This window comes from Alosa pseudoharengus, unplaced genomic scaffold (assembly GCF_046254945.1).
Source record: "Alosa pseudoharengus isolate Yale_2024_CS ecotype anadromous, Long Island Sound unplaced genomic scaffold, YU_APseudo_1.1 YU_APseudo_1.1_scf_17, whole genome shotgun sequence".
In the NCBI taxonomy this organism is placed as follows: Eukaryota; Metazoa; Chordata; class Actinopteri; order Clupeiformes; family Clupeidae; genus Alosa; species Alosa pseudoharengus.
This window is the reverse complement of record NW_027468640.1, coordinates 31,030,542-31,046,429: the sequence shown is the minus strand read 5'-3', so window position 1 is coordinate 31,046,429 and position 15,888 is coordinate 31,030,542. Positions and strand designations below refer to the sequence as shown.

The window sequence follows — 15,888 nt, the reverse complement described above, 5'->3', positions numbered from 1 at the left end:
CCGCAGGCAGAAGAACACACTCAATCATAATGGTGATGTCCAGCAGATACCCATTCTCAAGGTGTATGCATACGTATATATGATCTTGCTACTCTTCACGTTATAGCTCAGTGGAGCATTCACAGAACTCCACACACAGATTTGATCGCTGGACTCAGAACAGAACACAAGTGGTTGCTTTCCATCTCCACGCTAGCGCTCTTACTGAGTCACCATAAGTAGGCAGAGAGAGTATGGCGGCTGATGAGGAAGCAGGCTGGAGAGAGTCTGGTTTGGGGGTGAGGCGCTGGTGCAATGAGCCCCCTGCTGATCCTTGGGAAGTCTAGCGGCCTCGAATGAATCAGGGGCCCGCAGTCTCCCCCCGCCACACCACCTGCTATGAGTCAAAGTCAATAGCTTATGTGTGTGTGTGTCTCTCTCTCTCTCTCTCTCTCTCTCTCTCTCTCTCTCTCTCTCTCCCCATGTTCTCTCATGGGACGTATACAAAGTGATTGGTTCCATCCCTTTCGTTTTTTTTCTTGTCGTCATCCCACTGCTCTGTGTGTACCTGTTTCCTAATGACTTTATCTTTATTATCACCTGTTTCATCTCTCTCTTCCTCCCTCTCTCTCTCTCTCTCTCTCACTCTCTCTCTCTCTCTCTCTCTCTCTCCTCTCTGTCTCCCCCTGCTGCAGACACAGACCTGGGCCGTTGCTTGGCCACTGACGGCCTCTATCTCTACACCACCAACTCCTTTGGGAGAGGCCTCAGCAAGCTCGGCTCCGGCCTGCACGGCACACTGAGGTAACGCGAACCTAGAGCTAAAAATACACACACACACACACACACACACACACACACACACACACACACACACACACACACACACACACACACACACACACACACACACACACACACACACACACACACACACACACACACACACACACACACACACACACACACAAAATACCCTGCACATATTTAACATATCTGACCATTGATATACCCTGGTGAACGTTGTGTACTTCTTCATCAGGGTATTTGTAATGTTGGTCACATTTGTAGCCACACACGTACACATGTCCAGAGTAATATTCACCTCTGCTATCAATATACAGGCCCTCCCACCTCATCTCCACATGTCAAGATACTTTCTCAATGCCAATAACACATGCTCTTCCTTTACTCACACGCTACATGTGGACCTGTCCCACATAACAGTGATGTTATGTTCAAGAGTACTGTTCAAATGCACTGACATCATCTAAATGTCTTTTATCTCTCTCTCTCTCCATCCCTCTCTCAGGGGCTTTGTGTACTGTCGTAATGAGGAGCTGGAGGCTGGCTGGGTGGTCTACTGTAGTGGCCGCCTACTCCATCGCCCCGCCTCCTTTGATGCCAAACCACACCAACTCTGCCAGGTCATGGACCCCTACACGCTGCAGGTAATGCACACAAACCCACACACACACACACACACACACACACACACACACACACACACACACACACACACACACACACACACACACACACACACACAAGCTATTATCTGCAGCCCCTTTACTCTTTGTGCAAAACACTCATCCACCCAGGGCTGGAAATTAACTTTTAAGTTAAAACATCTATTTGTACCAGCCAATGACAAGTACATGGTCAAATTCACCAGCCACTCAAAAGTAAATAATGACTTTCCCTGCCTGCATACACCTGTCGTGGCATGGACGATTTCACTGACCAGTCAGACACACGCTGACTTAAGTTATCAACTCCTACATTGTCCATGTGCAGTTGCACTACCAAACACGCGCATACACACAAACACACATCCGGTGGTGCATAACTCTCACACACTCACTAGTGCTGCTGGGTGTTTCACCCTCTTCACCGGCTAGTGTGAACATCAGCACTCTGTTTCACACTGGAGTGCTGAACACGCCAGCTGGACCTCACTTCACAACACTGAGTCCGTGCAGAGAAGAGTGTGAAAAGGGGCGTCGCACCACGTTTCCATGCTTTAGCCACATTCATTGAAAATATTGACGTTTTATTCTGGTTTTAATGTTAACACTGCTAGATTCTCATCCCCCATCAATCACTTTGCCACAGTGTGTCAGAAGTAAAGAGAATTTTACCACTTGCATTTTAAAATTGATATTTGTAACTTTTTGCATTCACTTTGGCTGCCTCATCAGCTTGAGAATTGACAATCAAGCATTAACTTAATTGTCCTCAAGTTATAGACCATTAGATATCTTTTCCTGGGTAAAGTATGAATATGTGAAAACCTTTCTTTTAAATGTATCAGCAGTTATCACAGAGATCTTGAATATCAAATGTTTTAGCAGTGGAAGGCGTGAGTTGGGCTTCAAGTTGATTTTGCCAGTTAGTCATCCTCAGATGAGCTCAATTATGGCTGAACCTTGATTACATTGGTAGATAGATACAAGCTCGTCACAACTGCTAATCTGTGTTAATCCTCCGTTGGCATCTTCTGTGCCCGCCTGCTCTCTCTCTCTTGCTCTCGCTCTCGCTCGCTCTCCCAGGTGGTGCAGATGGTGGCCATGCCTGCCCACCACTTCCCCGTGGGCAGCAGCCTGACCTCCCTGCACCTGTGCTCGGACGGCAGCTACCTCTACTGGGTCTGGTCCCCCGTCAGCCTCAACGAGAAGACCCAGAAAGGCCACTCCGTCTTCATGGACGTCTTCCAGCTCTCAGTAAGACCACCCACAGACTAGCGACAAGCCTCACACACAGATAATGGCAGTGGAAATACATTATGATTGATTGATCTGATTGGTTCATTGATAAGTTTATTTTACAGGAAATATGTGCATTATATGACTGAGCCAGATTATAGCACAAATTTACATCTGTCGCCCCTGTACATCTCTTGATTGATTGATCGATTGATTGATTGCACAGATATATCGATTTTGTGTGTCTGGAGTGTTGAATGGAGCCTTGAATGTTATTATTCCTAAAAGTAAGCTTGAGGTAATGTACCAGTGATAGGAATTGCAGCAGTGTCTCCTAGTCTGATGTGTGCTTTGAATCAGGACTCACCTGTCTCTGACTCGGCCCTTTCTGTCCTGCCCCCCACAGACGCAGTCGGGGCTGTGCGTGGCCGACGTCCTTCAGGAGCGCGTCATCCTGTCGCGCAAGGAGGGCGAGTCGTCCAAGTGTCTGAATGAGCTGCTGCTGAGCCGCATGTCGCGCTTCCGCGCCTCACACTCGGCCACGCTCGCCGCCCTCACCGGCTCGGCCATCACCAACCCCGTCAAGGAGGAGCAGTCAGGTGAGCCGCCACAATCACACCGCCGACGGGGTGGTGGTCACTTTCAAAATGGCCGGACAATGATGGTAGTGATGTTGATGGTAATCATGGTTGTGATCATATGATGAGGTAGACTGCGTCTGGGGATGGGGGTCTGCATCCCTTCAGTTTTGATTGGTGGTGGCATTTGTTTGTGATTGCGCTGATTTTTCTAAACTTTTCTTTCTTCTCTCTCATGTCTTTGCTTCTCTCTCTCTGTTTCACCACTTCCACGCCATCTCTCGTCCAGTAGTCAACACCAGCTGTGGACTCCCACTGAAGACCCTGAGGAAGACGCCCATGTACGTGTGCGGCACCTACATGGTGATGGTGGCGCCGCCGCCAGGCGTAGCGGGCAGCTCAGCCACCCGCTCCCTGTTCGGAGGCACAAGCGGCCTGTCCTCCCTCAAGAGTAAGACCCGAGACACCGCAGTCGCACTAAGCACTTCTGGAACACTTCTAATGTGTTGCTTTGGGTCATTCATGTCAATCAAATAAAAGCAACCAGCAAGGCTATATGGTCTCTCTCTAATGGCCTGTGCAGATTACCCGATTTTAGCCCGATTTTGCTACGATTTTGTCGTAGCTGACAAATTTCCAGTGTCGTGCCGGAATATGAAAGATTGGGAATGACGTCGAAAGAGAAACGCGTCTTGTAATTAGGGCTGCACGATATATCTAAAATCTATCGTTATCGCGATATCAACACTTGCGATGGACATACCGCAAAGATGACTTAATTTTCGATAAATTCGATACATTTTCTGTGCCGTGCGCATTCCATACAGTCTATGGTGTATTCACATTCTGAATGTCAACATATTTTACCAAACTGATGCGGTCATGCAGCCCAAGAAGCCCGTCCCCTACCAGTTTAGGTGTGTGGTGTTTTAGGTGTTAGAGCGGGAGCTAAGTCGTGATGGCTGAAAATAGTGAGTCGAGCGAGGTAGGCTACACTTGGGTGAAGAGGAATTAGTGACTAAAAGGAAAAGCACGTCTGTTATATGGGAATATTTTGGGTTTATGAAGGATGCCGTGTTACAAACACAGCGCAAATGCGTCCTTCTCCACCGTGTTAAAATAAACAATTTCTTTCGTTATCGTTATATCAGAAGTTGTCTTTCACTGTCTGTAAGGCTTGTATTTCATGATTTGCATTTAGCAAAAGCCCCAGACAGCAGCACAGAGGTAATCAGGATTCGTTATTTGTAAAAGTTATTTAACCTACTTCTGGACTGTGCGATTGCAGCCCAATTACTTTCACTTTCCGCTGCTCTCGTAGTCGGCATGCCGGTAGCCTAATAACGTGGGATGCGCAGCGTACTGTATGAGGTTACAGACTGAGATGATTGCCGCGATATAGCTTAAGTAGGCCTAGCTTCTTTGCTAGGCCCATCGAAGGCTGGCAATGTGGAATATTCCGCTGGTTGGTGCACAAGTGTTCAGATTGGCTGTCCACCCGTCTTTTATGAGGATTAGGAGCAGATCTTCCACACAACTTCGATAGCCTAGTCAGTAGGTCTCTTAGCTGTCCACTTTCATCAGGCCATATAGGCTACATGATATTTTATATTATTTAAAAATTATACATTTATTTCTGTAATTATACATTTACCCCCCCCCCCCCCCCCAACCCTACAGTGTATGTTTGCAGCAAGCAGAATGAAAAAAAAAACATTAAATATACTGCTCAAAAAAATTAAGGGAACACTTCAATCATACACTGAATCACTCTGTCACTGTTTGGTTCTGAGCACAAGTAAAACTTTTGAGGCGAGTGTTTTATTTTGCAAGAACTGTCAGACATTCTGTGAATGTAGTTTGAGAATGGAGAAAAGGGTGGAAGGTTTCAAAATATGTGTGGAAAACCTTTATTGAGCAGTATATTTAAATATCGCAAATTATATCGTTATCGCAGTACTCAATAATGGTATCGCATATCGCATGTTTTCCTAATATCGTGCAGCCCTACTTGTAATGTGACATATTCAATGACCTGCGATTTATTGTCTGCAACATTTCACGACTCCACGACCAAAAGTTTAGCATGTCAGAAATTTGGGGAATCTGCTACGACTCCCATGTTGACCTAAACACTATGACGACACGCAACGAGTAGGCTACGGTAGGCTACATGATCTTGTAGGACTAATGTAGCCAATCTCCAAGACGCGGCAAGAATTTATGTTTCTATGATCGCCTAGTCTGACATGGTTAATCGCAAAGACCATCGTGGAAATAGTGTATATAGTGTAATCTGCACAGGCCATAAGGCTTTATAATAGTTTCTTTCCTGCTCCACATATTTGTATGGACTGTTCACATTTCTGCTGTTTCTCATTGTCCTTCTCATCCTTCACCCTCCGTCTTGGTCTACCTCTTTCTCTCCAGTCCTAGCGTCCAGTCTGGTGTTCAATCTAGCAGATGGTCAGTTCCTCAGCCGTGTGGACCTCATCGACGCCCCGGGCAGCTCTCTAGGCCGTGGCGCCCAGGTTGGAGGACTGGGTAAGGGCACATCTTTAACCTGGTCGCATTGGCACAAGTGTCTGGAAACGACTCTGGTTTCCAGACATGGCAGGAATGAGAAAAGACAAAGGAACGAGACACACACTGTGTGTGTTGTGCGAACTGATTATGCATAATGTGTGTGATAGTATGTCATTTCCTCCTGACCAGCCTCATGTTGAATGGTAATTATAAATGTCTTGGTTGTAATTAGCTCCCCCACCTCAGCTGTTATTAGTAATGAAAATATGCTTCGCTAATTGCAAATGTGTTCCACTTCATCACCTTTGTCTGAGGGATATTGCAAAGCCCTTGTTTCAGAGAGGCGTAGGCAGCATGATGGTAGGGCTCTCTGTAGCTGGAGTTTTAAGTGCTTCTCCTACGCTGGTGTTTTCAGGGGCCTGCTATGACGCCCTAAACAACTTGATCTGGACGTGCTCCAGCGACTACATGGACCAGTGGTGTAACCCTGGCAACCAGGCCTTCCATCACGTGTGCCAACGTCTGGGCGTTAGCCACCTCATCCAAGAGCCCACGGGTAAGACATGCCTTTTTCCATGCCCTTCACTCGTTTTCTCTCTCTCTCCCTCCCTCTTTCTCTCTCTCTCTCTCTACATCTGTCTCTTTGTGGCTGTTATCAGAAGCCCTCACATTCTTAAGCCATTGTTAAGTGTACACCATGTTAAGCTTTAATGTGGAACACACTCTGCATGTGTCCCATAAAGATGAAAGTGTACCACACACCCATTACACAGATAATGGTCAACATTGCGGTCATTAAGTATATTGCGTCCTAGAGGGTTATGCCACCTTTGGCAGGCCCCATCTGGTTTGCCTGTTTTATAGCAATACAAGTTGTGTGTAAAACGGTTGTTTACAAAACAGCATGTTGTACACAAACAGACCATCTTCCCAAAGACAGTGTGTGTTTTAACCAGCTATTCTGTATACAAGAAGCAGACTCTTGTGGAGCAGGAAGTCACAATTACAGGGCTAGACTGCATCTGGCACTAATTATATAATGACTGTCTTCACTAGTGGTGAACCAGTGTAGTAGCTGCATTTGTTGTAGCGCGTGGTAGACATTGTTTGTTGTTGCTGGCTTGTATTTGTTTGTACCTTAACAAGTGCAGTCCAGTTATACATTACAAAGCAATACAATACTTGTTTTCTAATTCAACACATTGCTCTTCACAGTCCTCGATCTAAAACGGAGGTCAGACAATGTCTCAGGCATGATAACCCCTGTCCTACCATGTCATCAACACGTTGCTCTATTTATGCATTCACCTGACATCTTTGTCCAAAGCGACTCACAGATCCCAATAGCAGGTGCCAGTCTCTCTGGAGTTGGGAATTGAATACATTTCTTTTGTGTGGCTACTGCATGCTAGCCGAGCTCCTTAGCCACTACACTGCCACCTCCCACACGCGTTACTTCAGAGACACGGAAGAGGAAGGGGTCTAATTAGATTGTCCATTTCATTAAGAACATCAGCTCCAGCCTTTCCCCCTGAATCCCTAGCCTGTCCCTTTTAACTGGCCTCTCCTCCTCCTCCTCCTCCTCCAGACGAGATGGTGGGGACGGGCAAGGTCATCAGCCAGCTGCTGCACCACGTGGGCGCCATGTGCATCCACCAGCTGAACCTGCTGGCGGCCAGCGGCCCCACCATGCCCATGGGGCCCCTGCTGGGCAAGCAGCACCCCATGGAGGCGCGCCACTTCAGCAGCATCTGCGACATCATGGAGAAGGCCATGGTCAACGGCGACACCTGCATCATCCGCTGCATCCTGGTCGTCTTTCAGGTGAGTGGACGTGACACGCGGCGGTGCCCGGAGGGTGGTGTGGTGGACCTTCCATTTAGGGGCAGGTTTATTCATGTGGCACAATTCCGATAGCTTTCAAAAGTGCTTTGAAAATGAGCAGAGAAAAAGAATATTCAAAAGGGAAAGTGCGTTAGAAGTACATTAGACAAAAAGCGTCTGGGTTGAGTTTAATCTCAATGAATGTCTGTATACTTATAGAGCTGTTCTCCACTCCAACGTTTAATTCCACTAACTCTATTGCTGTCTTCTCCCCACGTTTCCCCTTGTTTTTTGTCTTCGTTCTAATCATTAACCCACTCTCCATGTACCTGTTCTAGGTGGTGTTCCGGTTCTTTAACCCGCAGTCGGAGCAGAACCGGGAGAGTGTGCGGCGTGCCGGCCTGCTTTTGTGGCAGCTCCTGATGGCTCCGGTGGGTCAGATTGGAGCTGAGATCCAGAGGGAAGTCTGCCTGGCCATCAGGTAAACTCACCTGTCTGTTTGTATGTAGTGTGTAGCGCCTTAAACTTTTAATTGTACAATGCGCTCTGTGTAATTTCTGTGTCCTTTGTAATGTCTGCCTGTATGTAATGTATAACGTCCATGAACCTTGAAATTGTATAGTGTCCTTGGGTGACTTGAAAGGCATTTATAGATCAAATGTATTATCAATATTAATATGGCCATATCTCACTAAAGTAGAAGCTGTGTGATGGACACAGTGATACGTTTTTAGTACAAGACCAAGTGGAATCTTTGCGTGAATCTGAATGGAGATGGACTAGTGACTATTCGGACAGCTAATGTACTTTCCAAGTATGAAAAGACAGGGGAGTGAGTGTGCTCATGCTGACCGCTTTAGCCAGCGTTCAGGAGAGGCCTCAGCTGCTCTCTGTGAGGCTGTTTTGTCAGACAGAAAGCAGTGCTGTGGCCTGACATCGTGTGTCATCGTGGAGCTCAGAAGCCATCACAGCGTCTCATCCATGCATCCATGTCTGCTCCATTCGCTCCCCTGCTGAGAACATATTGAACCGTTTGGGAGAGAAAAGTGCCATGAACTCAATGGGTGTACCGCAGTTTCTCAGTTTGTGATGCATCACAGATAGAGTAGACCAAGCCATGCCGGGCACACACAGCTCAATGAAGAAAAATGATTATGTTGTTCGTTTCTGTAGACTGCTGCCCTGGATTTACTTCCAGGGATGGAAAATATTGGCCGGTGTTAGTCACGGAGGGAACTTGTGGTTCTGAGCTTGAGAACAGTGGGATGAGCTCGAACAGTGTAATGAATTCAATTCAGTTTAGTAGTGTTTATTGGGGTGGGAGTTTTATAGAAATATTGTTGTAATAATTGCAGACCTGCCAACTTGTATGCATTTTGCGTAGCAACCACGCATTTTCACATCAAAGTACACTGGGACGATTTTTTACTTAAAACTACGCTAAAAGGTGAAAACATCCACCTTTGATCAAATTTAGATAGATATGCGACATTAAAGATGGGTCCCCATCCAAAATGTATCTTGCTATGTCTGTTTTTGGCTGCATGCATGGAGGTCGACGTGAGCAGTTTTTTTTTCTTGGCTTGAGGTGCTACTCAAAATATGTCTTCAAGGTTGGCAGGTCTGTAATTGTGTGTGTATTGTTTGTGTCCATTAGGACAAAGGTCTGCTATTGCCTCATTGGTTTTGTTTACAACGGTTCTAAAAGCTGTGATGCTTATTATTCGAGAGGTGGGAATGTGAGCTTGAGATGTGGTGATGCCAATATTTGCTAATTTATTTATACGCTGCAGTGCGTAATCAAGCAGAAATACTAGCACTTCTTAATATTTAGCGGAATATGACGGAGGTTTACCTTAATGATATTTAGCGGAATATGATGGAGGTTTACCTTAATGATATTAGCGGAATATGACGGAGGTTTACCTTAATGATATTTAGCGGAATGTGACGGAGGTTTACCTTAATGATATTTAGCGGAATATGACGGAGGTTTACCTTAATGATATTTAGCGGAATGTGACGGAGGTTTACCTTAATGATATTTAGCGGAATGTGACGGAGGTTTACCTTAATGATATTTAGCGGAATGTGACGGAGGTTTACCTTAATGATATTTAGCGGAATGTGACGGAGGTTTACCTTAATGATAGCTCGTAGTCACTGTGTTTTTTTTTTTTGTTTGTTTTTTTTTTTTTTTTTTAAGTATATATTTTTTTTGGCCTTTTTTTTTACCTTTTAATGATGGGACAGTGGAGAGTGACAGGAAATGAGTGGGAGAGAGAGCAGGGGTGGGATCCGGAAAGGACCACGGGGCGGGAATTGAACCCGGGTCGCCGGCGTACGGTGCAGGTGCCCCAGCCAGTTGCGCCACAGCTGGGGCCAGTCACTGCGTTTTTAACAGTAAGGTCATGCGCACAGGATTATATTATTGAAAAAGTGAAATGATTTTGCGCAGTAATTTAATTAGTTTGTGCACAGTGGTATTAATGCCTTGCCTTGTGTATTGCCCCCTATCTGACTGCCAGTCTGGTGCAATCCTTCACAGTAAGGAACATCCAGTATGAAAGGAATATGCAAATAGCTCAAAAATCCTTTTTTAAATAACAGTATAATGTTATTGTTGCCACATCTACAACATTAACTTATAAGTGAACCCACTGTCCTCTTTTCTAGCTCTGGTCTGAATATCTTGTATTCGGGGGAGACGGACTTGAACAACTTGTTGAAGCTGGTCCTGACGGAAGGTAAAATTCCAGACCTGTTCACACAGAGACCTCAGCCGTGTAAATGACAGGCGTAAAATCACTTTGACCGTTGTGTGGCGTGTTAACTGTTTGCAGGCGAGAGGAACAGTGGCCTGTCCCAGTTACGGGACGTCATCCTCACCAATCTGTCCGACCAGCTGCAGAAGAACCGCTTCGGCAGCGAGGACGACGACCACTACAGGTAACTAGCACACCTTACTAGCCTGTGGTCCCTCTGCCACTGACCTGTCTATGCACAGATGTCCATCTTAATGAAATAAGCTTGCTGTCGAATAAAGAATATATCAGGTAATTTTCATACTGAAACGTCAGTGACCCTAGAAAGCCCCTCTGAGAGAGAAATCCAGAAGCGTTAAATCTGTTTGGTCATCCCATTCCCCACTCACATGCTTCAGTTTCTTCAGTCAACAAATAAATATAGTCAACTAATCAGAGATTGGCTGGCCATTGTGAATTGCATGCAGCTTTTAGTTATGTCTCATAAATTATCACGAAACATTTAACGTCTAATTGATTTTGCTGCCATGGAGATAAAATTCTTGGCCAATTCTGTATTGCACATTACCAGAGCAATTTGTGCTCTTCTGGTTTCAGGCTGATTTTCAGTGCACTGAATCACCTCTCAACAGAAGAGCTGTCAGCCTCCCTATCTCTCCCTCACGCTCACTTCTCTCTGCTCCCCCTGCAGGCTGAGTGATGAACTGCTGCACTACATCCTGAAGACAGTGGTGCGCGAGTCCTGCCTTCTCATCACCAAATGCCAAACCGTGGCCCGGGACGACTTCCAGAAGCTCCTGTCCACAGTGCCAGTGCGTCTCGCGGCTGTTGTGTCAGCTGCTAATGGGCCTCTCGGTCCCCGTTGGTCAAAAGCCATTTTGCTCTCTGTGGTATAGATTAGACCACCGCAGTGCCAACATCAATGAAGCCATCTGTTTGATCTGTGATTGGCTCACACGGTTGAATTTGACCATCTTTTGTTGGTCCTGCAGTATAATGCTCTGCATGTTGAAGTAAAAATGAATAACACACATAGAGAACTGTCTTCTGTAAATCATCACTGTGGGAAAACTTGTAACAACGCAGCATTCTGTGCAAACAACATAATGGCACTTATGGCTCATATACATCATATATTATGAATATATAATCACACACACTTCTACACAGAGTATCCTGTACCCTAATCAATCCCTCTGCTGTTGGCCTGCAGGTGGCTTCTCCAAGCTTGCGCTACCTCATGGCGGTTCAGAACCACTTACTCAGCAACACCATCCTGCTCCGGCCGGATGACGCTGATGACAGCGACAGCTCCCTCCAAGGGGAAACAATGAAGGTACAGGTAAACATCCCCTTTAAAATCCCCCTACTCGTCCGTTCTGTCTCTGTTCTGTGTGCTGTCCGCGCGGAACGTGCACTCGCGTCATGTGCTGCGCCCCTGCCTGTCCTGTCCAAGGAGCCGTGCAGAACGCCATGGCTGCAGTTGTTATTTGTGGGCATGGCTTGTGCTGGCTTGCAAGTAGTTTTTACTGCAGTCTTCTAAGTAGGTTAGAGCGTCGTAGTCTGCGTGTATCAGCCTTGGTCATTTGCTGTGCCATTGTAGCTTATCAATAGGGTACATTTCCCTGCCCGGTATAGAATGACCTAGACTTCCTGGATGCTGTAATATTAGCATTCAAAGATTGATCTTTAATTTGTGTGAAAAGGTTTTGCAAGGAAGTATTAAAACCTCAGACATTGAAGTACCCCTGAAATGGATGGCTGTACAGGGCCCTGAAAAGAGACATTACCTCAGTGAATATTTTGAGCAGAAAAGCATTCCTAGGACTCCTAAATCAGCCTAATAAGAAATATAATTAAGTCTGTGCGTTTCATCATTGAGAACCAGACCATGACTCACCATTAAAGAGAAATTATGCACTTGCGGTTTGACAATATTTTCCTTTCGCTACTGCACACCCAAGCATTTCTTTAAGGAATCTTTGAACCCAGTTGTTTGGATTATTGTGATCTTTACTGTGTATTGAGCACTTTGCTGTTGCCATCCAGCAAGCTCAAATCCTCTGGACACGTAATAGTTGTTACAGCTACGTTGCCACTGTACTGTACAAGGATTAAAGTTCTCCGTCATAGGACGGATTTCCGTCAATTTGATTTTAGAAATGTCATATTTGAGATCGATGCAGATCCGATGAGAAAAAAAATAGGAGGGGGGGGGGACTGTCACCTTTGCTTTTCCTTTTTTAAGGCAACTACAAATATTAGGTAAATGTTTAAAGACCTAATAGTGTTCTTGAGAACTTTCTGTGTCTCAATCCGTGACCGCTCAAGAAGATACGTCCTATATGGCCTACGTCAGCCATGAGTTTCGCTTTGTATGTTGTAGCTACACACTTGTCTCGGGCGTTTGCTTAAAAAAAAGAACACGTATGGAGGACTATAACGGTCTAAAAGTTGGATTATAGTGACACAATCGAGACAGCTGATGAGGTTGGCCAATCCGTTTAACTTTTTTGGATATGATATTGTGAGCTCTATGTGCGAATTCGGACGCTTTGTTCTTTCCGTGCATCAATGTAGACACTTACTATCGCGAACTCTTGTCAGGGGAGGTCATTCATTTTGGGTGTCACCTATGACTTGAACAGATAGCCTGCTATGCCACCCGATGTAGGCTACTATTATTGTTACAGTTTTTAATCAATGCAACTAACATTATGTGTAAAGCGACGCAATATAAACCGTAGCCTATGCAATTTATTATCCCGTCTGTTATGACATACAACAATGTTTTTCACAATTTGCGACGGAAGGTTTTGACTGAGCGTGTCGAGTAAGGGGGTCAGTCGTGTTTGTGACGCACAGACAGCCTTGTAGCCTATTTTGCTTAGGCCTCACTTTTAACGACAATAGGTTGTGAGTGTATGTTGACAAAAAATAACCATACAATTAAAATAGTCAACTTAAAACTTTGCTATAAAATATTATTAATTTATAGCACAAAACCATAACCAGTGGGCCTACCAGAACCTCGCATATTAGCGTCATGATTTGTGTGCGTCTATTTGGCAAGGCCACTAGCTGTCATGGATGCGTTGTTGCTAAAGGAAGGCAGGTGTCAAAAGTTAAAAAATAAATGCAGATGGGCAGCTGATGAAAACGGGGGAGAACTAACAAGCCATGGTGTAAAGAAATTAAAGTGCCAGGAGTTTGCTTTTGCGCGGTTCGCTGCAAGAAAATTGTTTATGGATGCAATAGGAAAACGTTTTAGCACGCCACCAATCAGAAGACCGCCATAAGGTTAACGTTCGTGCACTTCAGGACATCTTCCCTACCTGGTGCAACTAGCCACCACGACAGATGTAGGCTACGTTTATCTATGGCTGACCGTTTTTACGTTTAGAAAGTAGGCTATGCATGTTCTTTCATAGCGCAACACGACCTGTCCTTAACCATATCCCAACCTCTTGTCAACCTTATACAATCTGTTGCTGAAGACAAAAGCGCCGTCTCCAGATTGTCGTTACAAATGCGCAGACCTCCTGCATGAGCACACACAGTATTGCTGCTCATTGGAAAACTGAGTTGTCTGTAAAACTCAAAATTACCATGTTTTCATTAAATGCGGATGAGGCAACAAATGGAAATATGAACAATATCTAGAATGTTCTGATTTGTTACTTTGATGAGGAAATGGGAAGTCTTGCAAACTTGATTTTATAGATTTTACTTGGTGTTGAATTGCATATTAACAAGAAAAAAATCTCCCCTTTAAACACTTTTGGCCTGAAGTAATTAAATAAGAGTGTGTTAAAGCCTTTCTACAATATTGCTGCAGTAGAAAAGAACAGCAATGGCTAATCAGCAATGGTCAGGGATGGTACTAAAATATATTTTTGTTCATCAGGAAAACTCAATCTCAATCAATTACACTCTCAATTCGCCTTATTCACATGGCGGCCATTGGCGGCTAAAACGAGGCTACAGGGTACAAACCATAGGATTGTTATGTTCTATGCATTCACCTGTAGGTGGCATTAATTATATAGTAAGTGTACCCTGTAGCCTCGTTTTGGTTTAAACAATGGCCGCTGTGTGAATAAGGCGAATACTCCCTTTACTTTGCTGTTTGCATCTTTTTGTACATTAAAAACCAATAGGTCGCGACCGCAAAAGGGGTGCTATCTCTATAGGTAGATATGAACAACGTATGACTTATGGCCTGAAAAAAGTTCAGTCAAACGATTTTTTTTCACTTTAATCCCTGTGTACTGTATATCGTATAGCTGATTCTCATGTTGGATTGGTGGCCACTGAAAGCTCTCGAGTGCATTTGCCACGTTCGCTTCTGCTTCCGCTCATCGCTGCTCTTGCTTTGGGCCACGCAAACGCCCTGGTTCTTGAGAGAGAAGGTGTCCTTGCTACCGAAGCCTCTGTGTGTGTGTGTGTGTGTCGTCCCCCTAGGAGCTGCAGACCAGCATCCTGTCCCTGGCCACCAAGATCCTGGTGGGCTGCGACGAGGTGTTGGAGACCCTCCAACAGGTCACCACCGCCCTCATCAACAGCGACATCAGTGACCGCGAGAGCAGGTATGGATAGACGCCAGGATCCCCAGCTGTGGACTGAGCCCACTATGCGAATGACTACAAACTTTTTCTGAGCACATTAGGCTCCCCCCTTTAAAACATTAGACTCACCCCATGTTTGATGTTCTTTGAACTATATGCCTGCCAGTAATTGTAGGTTCTATATCTATGAGTATTCTATGGTTCTACATGTGTCATTTCATTGCGATCTATAACATTTTCTCAAGACATGCGTTTGCTATGTGTCCTGCCCCCCCCTCTGTGTGTGCAGGCTGAAGGGTCTGGAGCAGGTGACCAAGGCCACCATGCTGGGCCACCTGCTGCCGGTGCTGCTCACCTCCCTCATGCACCCCAACTTGCAGACGCTCACGCTGGCCGATGCCCTCATGCCCCAGCTGGTCCAGCTGGTCCTCTACACCAGCCAGGTGAACCACGCCACGCCATGCCACGCCACACCTGACCCACCTGACCGCACCTCACCTCACCTGACCACACGCCACCGGGTCACCTCACGCACGGCCCCTTAGGGCAGACGCTGGTGGTCGTGCCAGAGTGGGAGGCATTGGTTCTGTGTGTTCTGCTAAGGGCCAGTTTCCCATGTAATGATTAAGACTAGTCGATTAAAAGGGTTTGTTTTCCAGTGGAGATTCTCTTTTTGGACTAGTTTATGACTACATACTGGAAACTGGCCCTTAGTGTTCACTATCCCTGGTGTGTGTGTGTATCGTCTAAATGCAGTCGTTGTGTTGCTTGGCGAGCGATCCATTTTGTTCTTTAATTAACTAAGTCACAGCTCTACTGAAGTGCTCTAGTGAAAGTGTTGTACATAAAGGAGAAAAAGTTCTGCGCAAGCTACTTATGTTTTTGTAATTGTATACTTTTATGTAATTGGTGTCTTGTGTCGGGGTGTTTTAATGGCGCAGAT

The 15,888-nt window shown here is 45.5% G+C and overlaps 1 protein-coding gene across 1 annotated transcript in view; it reads left to right on the top strand.

Annotated features, from left to right (window-relative positions):
- The window catches only part of hectd4 (HECT domain E3 ubiquitin protein ligase 4), an 80,968-nt gene that overhangs the window by 12,110 nt on the left and 52,970 nt on the right, over nt 1-15,888 (top strand). The window contains exons 5-19 of the mRNA XM_076289303.1: nt 675-783; nt 1,292-1,430; nt 2,532-2,702; nt 3,091-3,283; nt 3,555-3,713; nt 5,693-5,806; nt 6,204-6,344; nt 7,377-7,612; nt 7,951-8,093; nt 10,289-10,359; nt 10,456-10,561; nt 11,069-11,189; nt 11,591-11,719; nt 14,842-14,966; nt 15,235-15,388. Of these exons, the coding sequence (XP_076145418.1) occupies nt 675-783; nt 1,292-1,430; nt 2,532-2,702; nt 3,091-3,283; nt 3,555-3,713; nt 5,693-5,806; nt 6,204-6,344; nt 7,377-7,612; nt 7,951-8,093; nt 10,289-10,359; nt 10,456-10,561; nt 11,069-11,189; nt 11,591-11,719; nt 14,842-14,966; nt 15,235-15,388 (2,111 nt within the window). The remainder of the gene's footprint in view (nt 1-674; nt 784-1,291; nt 1,431-2,531; nt 2,703-3,090; nt 3,284-3,554; nt 3,714-5,692; nt 5,807-6,203; nt 6,345-7,376; nt 7,613-7,950; nt 8,094-10,288; nt 10,360-10,455; nt 10,562-11,068; nt 11,190-11,590; nt 11,720-14,841; nt 14,967-15,234; nt 15,389-15,888) is intronic.